The sequence below is a fragment of the Benincasa hispida genome, chromosome 2 (genome assembly GCF_009727055.1).
Source record: "Benincasa hispida cultivar B227 chromosome 2, ASM972705v1, whole genome shotgun sequence".
Classification (NCBI taxonomy): domain Eukaryota; kingdom Viridiplantae; phylum Streptophyta; class Magnoliopsida; order Cucurbitales; family Cucurbitaceae; genus Benincasa; species Benincasa hispida.
The window spans coordinates 57206354-57217829 of NC_052350.1; the positions used below are offsets into that span (position 1 = coordinate 57206354).

The 11476-nt window shown below is 32.9% G+C and overlaps 1 protein-coding gene across 1 annotated transcript; it reads left to right on the top strand.

Moving 5' to 3' along the window:
• The first annotated feature begins 454 nt into the window (after window positions 1-454).
• On the top strand, window positions 455-3138 carry LOC120071305 (REF/SRPP-like protein At3g05500). The gene is made up of 3 exons (XM_039023498.1): window positions 455-655; window positions 742-969; window positions 2354-3138. The coding sequence occupies exons 1-3, from the start codon at window positions 617-619 to the stop codon at window positions 2813-2815; spliced, it is 729 nt and encodes a 242-aa protein (XP_038879426.1). The 5' UTR covers window positions 455-616; the 3' UTR covers window positions 2816-3138.
• The last annotated feature ends 8338 nt before the right edge of the window (window positions 3139-11476 follow it).

Genomic DNA, 11476 nt, shown 5'->3' on the forward strand with positions numbered 1-11476 from the left:
TTAATTTCATAATTAATGTAGACAATTTATTTTTTAACAACTCTAAAAAATAAACTTTGTATTTTGAAAATAATTTTTTCATAATATAAATTGAGAAGTTGTTAATCTGAATTTAACATATAAAAATAATTAAATAAAATTTTACAAAACTTTAAATAAATAATTCATTAATTCAAACAAATCCAATTCAAATATTTCTTAGATTGTTGAATCCAATCTAAATAACGTAAAAATTTGGAGATATGGACGAAAATTGAATAGGATGGATGGATGAAGATTACATAAGTGGGGTTAAAAAGGTAATTTGACACAGGGATTCTAGAACCGTCCATAACCGGATCCTTCCACGACGTACTTAACCCTTAAGGAAGAGTCAACGCCTTCTATTTGACTTTCTTAATCTACGTTCCCCTTGAAGCTTCTCAGTTTCCACCATGACCGTCCGTTTTCACCGACTCTTTAGCCGCGTTCTTCTCCTTTATAAATCCTTAATCTTCCCTTCTTCCTCTTCCATCCATCGATTATATCGCCAACTATTTCGATTTCATTTCTCCGATCACTTCTTCCTTCCATTTCCGATCTTAAACTACCCTCAATTTCCCCTCTGTTTTTGGCTATGGCTGAATCCGATCCTTCGTCGCAGCGCCAGGAAACGGTAAGACTACGACTATGACCCTCTTTTCATTCGATTCCGTTTCTTTCGGTTGATTGAACGATTGGGTTTCTTTTCTTTTTGTGTAGGTGGCTAGGGCAGAGCAGGAGAGGCTGAAGTATTTGGAGTTCGTTCAAACGGCGACCTTTCGAGCGACGGAGTGTTTCTTTAATGTTTATGGCTATGCGAAGGACCGGTCTGGTCCATTGAAGCCCGGCGTCGAGACCGTTGAGGGCACTGTGAAGTCTGTTGTTGGTCCTTTGTATAACAAGTTCCATGGCGTTCCGATTGAGGTTCTTAAATTCGTCGATCGCAAGGTTGCTCTTCTTTCTTCTCTCTATGCTTCAATCATTTCCATCTCTTCCATCTCTTCTTGGCTGGGTAGATGTATCTCTTTACACTCATTCTGTGGGAAATCTGCTAAAAATTTTAGGTTAAATTGCAAATTTTGTTAGGGAAGTTAGAATTTATTTCTTATTGTTTATAATTTGAATTTAGTCCTAAGTTTGATAAATTCTTCAATGGTACCAACCGTAGGAGGATTTTATCAGATTTATGAGGTTTTATTTGATGCTGTAGGCCCGAGATTCGGGATCGTAGTCCCAGTATGTCGTTTTGTCCTCACTTACATATTTTAATAAAATCTTCATAAATGGTTCTTGCGACGACCTATGTAACTCTTCCGGAATCCAGGTCGGACATTCCCTTCCATATCCTTAGCATGTGTCACACAGATGCTACTTAAGAAAATTTAGTCCTTATAATTGGATAAAAAATTTTCATAAATGATTTCGAGGATTATATCAAATTTATGAGGTTCTATGTAATGCCTGGGCTCAGATCCTTCACTTAGATGTTTAGGGAGTGGGGTTTGAAGCTGGGTCTAGAGGAGGTTGGAGCTCGAATTAACCATCGAGCTAGTTACTGCAATTGGTACTATGTCAGTTTATATTATATAAAGAGCATACAGTTGAGGGAGGCTTTGGGACCTAGGTTACTCGTTTCAAAATTCTGGTATAAGCATCTTTCATGTTTTGTTCTCATTCACACGTGCTTTAAGAAATTTATTAAACTCTTGGGATCTCTCTAATCTTGTCTCGTTCGTATACCCCTCATAAACAAACCGTAAGGACTGAATTCTAAAATAGGACTAAATTTTATTTTTTTACCGAAGTTTTAAGTTCAAATACCATGTTGCAGATTTTTCGTTGTGATTTCACCACCCCTGGTTGTAGTCCCTTATTTTTTGTTTTGTGTTCATCAAATTGATAGCATAGCTTCATTTATATTCATTAACGTATGAACGCATATGAGGTTTAGTATTATGTGAGGGGATATTAGGAGGATCAAACTGAGTATTTCTTGAAGTTCAAGGACAAAATAATTATCCTTTAAAAGGCGAGCGGCAGTGTTTATTTCTTGAGGAGAGGAAACCAGGAAAGTTCTGAATGAACATTCTCATCCAAATGGAGTTTATACCAATTTTGTAATAGGAAAGCCAAGATGGAGTCTAATGAGTAAAATCGAGAAACTCAAAAGGATTGAGGTCGAAATTAGAAGTTAAAAGATTTTGTATAGTTAGTCAAAGACTCAAAGCTATGTTATTTCACTTGTAATGGTACTAAGGTGTGTTGAGCATTAGAACATTGAGAAATAGTTTATTTTACAGGAAACTCATTTTGTTTGATGATAAATGAGCAGGTGGATGAGTCAGTGACGAGGATCGATCGCCACGTTCCTCCAACAGTAAAGCAGGCCTCATCACAGGCCATGTCTGCTGCACAGCAGGCACCTGAAGTTGCTCGAAGCGTAGCTTCTGAGGTCCGACGCACTGGCCTAAAAGAGTCCGTGTCTGGGATTGTGAAATCTGTGTATGCCAAGTGCGAGCCAACTGCAAAGGAACTCTACTCCAAATACGAGCCCAAGGCCGAGCAGTGCGCAGTTTCAGCATGGCACAAGCTCAACCAGCTCCCTGTGTTCCCCACCGTTGCACAGGCCATCTTGCCAACAGCAGCGTACTGCACAGAGAAATATAATGAGACTGTACGAACCTCGGCCGAGAAAGGATACAAGGTCTCTTCATACCTTCCATTGGTTCCTACGGAGAGGATTGCAGAAGTGTTCAGCAAGAATGGAGTTGAGATGAAGCCCTTGGTGAATTAAGAGCCAAAGCCAAACCTGTTTTTTTTCCCCTTATGATATGTAAAAAAAAGAACACATTATGAACGTTTTTTTGTCGTCCCAATGTTTGAGAAATTATTCGATGTGTTGTGACAGTTCGATGATATCTCGAGGCGTATGGAGGTGTGCTTATATTTGTTTGTTGGTGTTGGTAGTTCTTCTGAGCCTTATGTTCACTTTGGCATCAGAGGGGTAGCTATGGCATTTTATCGTTGAGGGACTTTTCATGGCAGATATGATCTTACATAGTTTTGATATTTTATTTGAAAAAAAATCAAATCTTAGTTCTCTCCATTTTGGTATTACTCTTTGCCCTTTGATTTTTCTAGTAGTTGAAGTTCGAAATTTTGAACTTTCAAAATTTCGGAAACTATGCCTTATATGCTTGAATTCTTGAAGTACATTATTTTTAGTTTATGGGTGAAAACAAAAACTATTGGACAAGGTTTTAGCAATTTCATTTTTATAATTATAATAATTTATGTTTGAAGTGTAGATTATTTAATTTGAATTATATCATAGTATGTGTTTGAGGTGTAGATTATTATAATTGAATTATATTAAATAGTTTGTGTTTAATGTGTAAATTATCTTAGTTTGAGAAGAAAATAATAGATGAAGGTAAAATACAGTAAATAATAAATATTTATAGAAAAGGGAATTTTTTAGCTAATTGGGGAATATCAATTTCAGATTTAACCTTTTTTTTTTTTTGAAATAAAAAGAAAATTATTTTAAACGGACTTGCTGATTTAAAATCCGTATGAAGTTAGAAATTATGATTCAAATGGTAAATTGTTAGTAAAATTTACATCAAATAGTAAGTTATATAAATTTCAATTTGAATGGGTGAATATGGATATAATCAAATTTTCATCCCAAATCAAATTTCATGAAATCTTATTTTAGAATTTCTTTCCAGATCTAGAAATTTTGGGTAGGACTTAAAAGTAAAATTCAAATTCAAATAATCCGTTTTAAACTTATTTTGATTCTTAAATTTGGAAAAATAGAATTTGGATTAATATTCTATTTTGGACCTTTTAAAAATATTTGTTTTAATCCTTAAACTTTTAAAAAATGTTTATTTTGGTTCTTATTATATTAAGATTTTACTAAACAAACTAACGGGTGATATATATTTTTGGATGATTAGACTACCAAATAAGTTAGTTACATTAAAAAAAAATTTAAAACACATTTTTAGTTCAAAACTTTGATTTTGACGTGTTGGTTGGCATTTTACTTCGCCCTCGTCTTGCAAAATACGTCTAGAACCTAATCATCCAAAAACACAAGTTCCGTATGAACGTACTGACAAGAAAAAGTTAAACACAGACATTTTAAACTTCGATTAAACAACAAACAACTAATTCTGAACACAAATTATCTAGTACTATAAACAAATTAGTGTGTTTGGAATACATTTGCAGGTGTTTAATTTAAAAATTAAATGGAAGCTTTGGTTGCTATGATATTAAGGCATGTTCAATGTTCACAAATGGAAAATACCTGTTTGTAATGCATCACTGTTTGCTGCTCTTTGCAGCATCAGTTTGTAGTTGCTGATCCTTCCAATATATAGAGGCCATTAGTAAGTCTGCCCTTCAGTTTGAGTGAAGAATCTTTATATACCTTCAATGTGCCTTCTTCTGTCTTGATACTACAACCCTTTTCATCCAATGTTCCCAAAGAAATAACATTTCTCAAATTTGGAACATACTTAACATTTGACAATGTTCTTATTTGGCCATCATGAGTTTTGATTTTCACTAAACCTATGCCTTTGACTACAAACTGCTCATTGAATCCCAACACTTCTGTTTCATCAGTTTGAACGAAATCGATCAAGTAATCTTTGTTCGGCGTCGTGTGGGTCGTGCAGCCCGAACTCATTATCCATTCTTTGCTCTTACGCGTTGGACAATTACGTCGAAGATGCCCTTCTTTCTGACAATGGTAACACTTCCTACCTCTTTCTATACCATCTTTTCTTTTCTCCTTCATTTCCATATCCTTTGCTCTCAATGCACCCACAACCATCCCAACATTCAATGAATCTCTAATGCCATAAACTAATCTTCCTTTCACTTCACTATACATATTTGGAAGTGAATTGAGAAGAATCACATCTTGATCTTCATCCGACATCTTCACCTCGATCCTCAAAAGATCCCTCATGATCTCGCTAAATTCTTCCAAGTTTTCTTCAAGATTCTTCGAGGGATCCATTCGATATCCGAAGAATCTCATCTTTACATACAACTTATCTCCAAACGATTTTCTTGAGAATAGTTGTTCTAATCTTTCCCACGACTCTTCGGCTGATTCAATATCGCCGACTCGGATAAGCACATTGTCTGCCAAATGTAATATCACCGTGCTGTAGGCGATGTAGCCCAATTCTTGAACTCGATCCTTCGCCGGCGTCTGGAGAAGACCTTTTTGTTGTTGAACTATAAGTGCTTTCATTTTCATTTTCCAAAGCACAAAATCTCCTTTTCCATCAAATTTCTCCGCTTCAAATCTTGCTGCCATACTTGTAATGATTATGTATTCCAATTCAAAAATTATCTTTCTGAAATCTTGATTCATAAAGTTCATACAAGAAAAGGATACTCGCTCATCATGTCATGAAGAAAAACAAAGATAAAGAGAAGAGAAACCTTAAATCTTAGTTTATATAGAGAATACAGAGTATAACTAAATATGTATGCTAAGATTTTGAATTCATAATATCAAATAAGTATCAATTCACTATTGGATTTAGAAAAGTTAGAAGAAAGAAAACTAACCTTGCGATCGCCGATGAAATTAATGAACAAAGTGGAGGCTGAAGAAACACGCCGTTGCTCGAAAGGCCACCGTCCGGAAATAAACTCCAAATAGTTCGTCGCCACTTAATAGATTAAATCCATTCTGAAACAGAAATTTGCACAAAAATAAAAAAAATCGAATCAAATTAGGTTAATATAATTTAGGGGTAAATGACACGTTGGAAAAAAATATATCATTCATGTGCATTAAATGATTTTTCTTTTTCAAAACTATTTTGTTTTCAAAATCAAATATGTGAAAGAAATCTCCCCTAACCTCGACAAACTCCTCCTCACGGATTTTATCAAATCTTTTGAATTCATGGCTTCCATTCAATCAGGTCAGCAACTCAAGCAATTGCACAACATTTTCAGGCATTTCGCCATGAACTCAAACGGAAACCTCATGTAGCTTGAGCTCGGTGCCCTCCTCTGCTCCATGGGCATCAAACCCTCCATTGACCAACTCCATTCTCTCCTCTCCAACATGAATTCCAATGGCAACGGATCCATTGAATCGGACGGCTCCATCGTTCCTCCTTAACTGAATCAGACGACAACATGGATTCTAACAACAATGACTCCATCGTTCCTCCTTGTCCGAATCAAACGACAACCATTGATTCTCACTTGCTTCACCGACCAAATAGTTTCACTCCCTATCCTAGGGTTCAATCAGACAATCATCAATAACTCGCACATGAATAAAACTTGTATATCTTTAAAATAACATTATATATGTTTGAAATAAATCTTATATCTATACATATGATACGAAACACAAATAAAAATAAATATTTGTAGCAATAATTCTACATTGAATACAATCAACCAAATTAGAGATTATGGATTTTAAGTCAATATCCAAAAAAATATAATCAAGAAAAATTTGTAAAAAATTTGAAACTAATTTAAAGAAATATCCTCCAAAAGAAAAAACTCATCAAATCAAGAGAATGATGTTATGACAAATCTTGCATTAATAAAATATAAACCAAATTTAATAAATACTAAATTAAGTGAGAATTTGTTAAAAAATTTAATTATAAAGTAATACAACATTTAATATGAGAGAGAATGTATTATAAGATGATATAAATATTTTCTTAAATTTAAGTGATATATACCATTTAATGAAATTAATTATTTTTTTAAATATCTCTAAAAGGTTATTACCAAAAACATTATAATTACTTTTAATATTTCTAATTGCAAAATAGTACTAACATTTAATAGAAGAGAGAGTGTATTACAAAGTTAAAATTGTTAAAAAAAAGTTCGGAAATCTAGTTATGAAAGATAATTAAAGTTGGGATTTTGGAAAAATATTGCTTATTAAGTAAGTCAATCATATAATATTTCTTAAGAAATAGTAAAAATAATGAAAATCATCGTAATTATGGCAATCGCACTTTCTTTACATACGGTTATATCGAAAATGACCTTGAAGAGGATGTTTAACCTATAACGACTATTTGACGCATTGAGTTGAGTTCATATATCTAAAATTTATATGTTCATGGAGTTTATATGTCTGTGTTTTAGGTGTTTAAAGTGCTGAGTTTATATATCAAGGTATATGGTGAATTTTTTTTTTTATATAAATAATATATTTTTATGATGATTATTTTTGTTTGGAAATTTTTTATTCAATAATTCTACATTTATTTTTTTTTAATAAACTATAGGTTACACTTTATTTTATTGTTTTTTTCAACACATATGTATTGTTGAGAATTTTGATAAATGGGGTTTAAGGTTCACTTTTGGATCATGCATTTCAATTTTTTTTTTTTTAAAAAAATTTATGCAATCATTTTATCAATTTGTACATGTGACGTTTCTAGTTAAGTCATTTTCACTTTAACACTTTTAATAAAAACTTTTTAAAATAAAAGCATTCATGTGTTTGACAATTGTTTCTCAAAAGTATTTTTACATACAAGTTTGTTTGATTTCTTACATGATAACAGTGATTTTATTTATGTTAAATTACTATAAAGAATGACTATGAAATATTATGAACTAATAAAAAAATCGAGAATTGAACGTTTTGATGGAACATATGTACTTTTGTATCAATAATGGTGGCTTTATTGACAATTTTGTGCGCCAACTTAAATATAAACATTTATTGATGTTTTATATGAATTTTTAAATTAACAGTTACTTTTAAGCTTTACATGAAGGTTGTATTGACAGTATTATGTCACGAATGTCAAAAAAAAAAAAAAAAGAAAAGAAAAAAGATCGTGTGTCAATAAAACCCAAATTGTAGTAGTCATAATTTAAAATAATGGTTGTCGGAGTTGGTGGAATGGTCGTCGTCGGAGGTCACCAGAGTTAGCCCTCAATAGTGGTGGTTGGATGTTGTTGGAGTTGGGCGTAGGCGGTGGTTGTCGATTTTGCCTATTAAAGGAGGTCATCAGAGTTGCTTGTCGGACGTGGTTGTCAAATTGTTGGAGTTGGCCATCAGAGATATTCATCGGAGGTGGTTGTTGGAGTTGGTCATCAAAAGTGGTTGCTAAAGTTGGTCGTCAGAGGTAGTCGTCGAAGTTGAGCAAAGAGGCATTGGTGGTGATGAGGGTTGATTGCACTGTTGGTGGACATGGTATAAAATATCGATGACATACGAAGTTGGCCTCTTAAATAATGAGTTTGGTTCATATCTCAACTCATTTCATCTCATCTTCTCACCCCAAACACCCTTATATAGTGTAACTAAATCTTCCTCGAAAATGCCTTGGTTTTTGTCATGTTTTTCTGAAGGCGAACAAAGCTACTCATGCCTTTGCAGAGTTTTTTCTTTAACTTGGAAAGAATTTATTTCTAGATAGTATTCTCTAAGAGGTTTGTTTGTAGTTTCTTTTGTTGTTATTGTTAGCCTAAAAAAGTACATTTTCCTTTTTCAGATTTTAAAATCATTTTCTTATCATATTTTCTCTCTGTCTCTCTGTCTCTCTTTTGATCAAATTTACTTCATAATATCTTAGAGCTTACTACATAGATAGCTAGGTCTATATTTCATAAATTTCTAGGGTATGTTTGATAGACCACTCATATTATGTTTTATATTTTTTAGATTTTCAGCGAATATGCATTTATTAAGCATTCTGATGTTGAGATTGATGTCCTAAATCTCTTTAATATTCTCGTAGTTGGTAAACATTGTATAAACAAATTGTTATTAATTAAATAATTGTTATTTTATGATCATACACCCAATCCAATAAACTAAGATCCTAAGTTATTTTATGTAATTTAAACATGTGTGTAGAGACATATAGGTGAATCATGTTTAAATGATAACCTAAACAGTCTATAGTAGATAGATAAGGCTGGGTACATTATCCTGAAAACACTACGGATACGACCCGCTTTGTAGATGCTACAAGTGTTGTAAAGTACTACAAATGATTTGATTCCGATAGTTCATGTGGAGACATGTGAGCGAAGGTATCTTATACAAAGAGTTTGTATAAGACAAAACCACAAAATGACTACTCTAATTATATAACGTCATTAATAATAGAGACTTACATTTCATCAGGATAACCATAGGTGATATGACCTGAATCCTAAGTGAGTTGTGAACTCTTACCTATGAAGGCGGTCTTTTAATTTGTATGGGTGAGAGTGGCCAGATTTTCAACTCAATATGCCTATCATTTTAGAGATTTGCTAATTAGGAGTTGGAAATACAACTACACAAGACGAAATTCACTTTTTCTCTGATGTCTGGGGTAAATAGGTAAATTTTTCCCTAAAGACTGATTCTAAGGCTTGAACCATGTGACCACACCCTCTCTTGGTTCGAGAGGGACTTGGTCATAATTGGACTATGACTTGTTGTTCATTAGAGGGATCAGTGGTAGAGTTAAATGTAACTACATGGGCCAGTAGTTTTGGCCCAGTTGTACTGACGAGCAATTTGTGAAGGGTCATTACATTATTGACTAGTTATATCTAATAGACACAGAAGAATATATCTATAGTGCAAAGAGTGCAGCTGTCGGTCTTTAGTGGAGTGGCCGAAAATTAATGGATGTTGGATAATTTGATTAAAGAATTTAATTAATTATCAAAATAGTATTGAAGCTTCAATCTACAGGTCCATAAGGTCGCCTGTAGCTCAACAGGAATTATTCAAAATTAATTTTAGATTAATTTGAATTGTTCAAATTGATTGAGAGAATTAACTATATGTGATATAATTAATTAAATTAATTATATATGATATAATTAATATAATGTATTTGATACATTATAATATATAGTTTATCTTAAGAGGAATTAAATATTTGAATATGATTCAAATACTAATTATATGAATGAGATTCATATAATTAAATTTTAATATAAATATGATTTATGTTAATTATCATAAATGGTAGAGAGGAAATTAAATATTTGAATGTGATTCAAAGATTAATTATATAGATGTGATTCATATAATTGAATTTAGTATAAATGTGATTTATATTAAATACCATGTATTATTGAGAGAAAATAGAACTATAGGTTATATTGTATTTGATATAACATATAGTGTATATATATATATATTAAAATAAATTAATTTTAATTTTAATTTAATTAAAGGGAGACCCTCCCCTTAATTTTCTCAACCAGTAGGTGGAAGATGGGTTCAGTTTTGTTCTTCTACAACTTTGTTTTTGACACAAAGAACTTTCTCTGTGGTTTTTCTCCCTAAAAAACACAGAGAAGAAAAGTAAGTTTTCTTCTTTCCTCTTCTCTTCCTTTCCCCCCTCTCTAAAATTTAAGCAAAGCCCACAACTTTTACTTGAATTCTCAATCGCAAGAGAATACATAGAATTTTCTAGTAGTGGTGCTCATTTTGGGATTTCGGATTGGAGTTTGAAACGTTCGTGACCGGATTGAAGGACTATGCGAAGAAGATTGGCTTCAAGAAGATATAACAATGGGTGCACGTGGAGACTTCGCACTGTTTATCGTAAAAAAACACGGTAAATTTGAAATTATCCAGTATAATGGCCCACATTCCTGTGTATATGCAAGACTGAGTCAGGATCACAATCAATTGGACTCAAATCTAATTGCATCTGAGGTAAGCAACATAGTGAAAAAAAATCCGTCAGTTTACATCAAAACATTACAAGATATTATCTTGAAAAAGTATGGTTATTCCGTTAGTTACTGGAAAATATTGGACGGAAGAAGAAAGACAATTGCGAAGATATTCGGAGATTGGATCGAATCATACAATTTGCTATCTAAATGGATGAATATTTTACAAATCAAAACCTCGATACAATCGTCCATTGGAGGTAAAATGAAGTGGATTGTGATGAAAGGATTGTAATGTTCAATAACGTGTTTTGGTCGTTTGGGCTTGTTATTGAGGGTTTCAAGCATTGTAGGCCGCTACTTCAAATTGACGGAACCCATTTGTATGGGAAGTATGAAGGAACATTGTTAATAGCTATCTCAGTCGATGTAAATGATCACGTCTATCCAGTTGCATACACTATTGTACCGGAGGAAAATGCTGACTCATGGGGCTGATTTTTTAGAAATTTATGGGATCATGTAGTGCAAAGAAGAGAGGGAATGTGTATAATTTCAGATAGACACAAAGGCATTATATCTGCTATCAGAAACCCTAACAATAGTTGAGTTGGAGTACACCACAGATTCTGCTTGCGACATGTGGCGAGTAATTTTAACAACAAGTATAAAAATAGTCTATTGAAGAGTTTGGTGTATAGTGCAGTATCAAAATTTCTAGTTAGGAAGTTTAATAACTGTATGACCAAACTTCAAACAGCAAACACAAATTGCTTAC

What these genes read in the sequence shown, in the direction of transcription:
- LOC120071305 (XM_039023498.1), top strand. Translation starts at nt 617, where the DNA reads ATGGCTGAATCCGATCCTTCGTCGCAGCGCCAGGAAACG. An exon ending in CGTCGCAGCGCCAGGAAACG is followed by an intron (nt 656 to 741) that starts GTAAGACTACGA and finishes CTTTTTGTGTAG; the next exon opens with GTGGCTAGGGCAGAGCAGGA. An exon ending in TTAAATTCGTCGATCGCAAG is followed by an intron (nt 970 to 2,353) that starts GTTGCTCTTCTT and finishes ATAAATGAGCAG; the next exon opens with GTGGATGAGTCAGTGACGAG.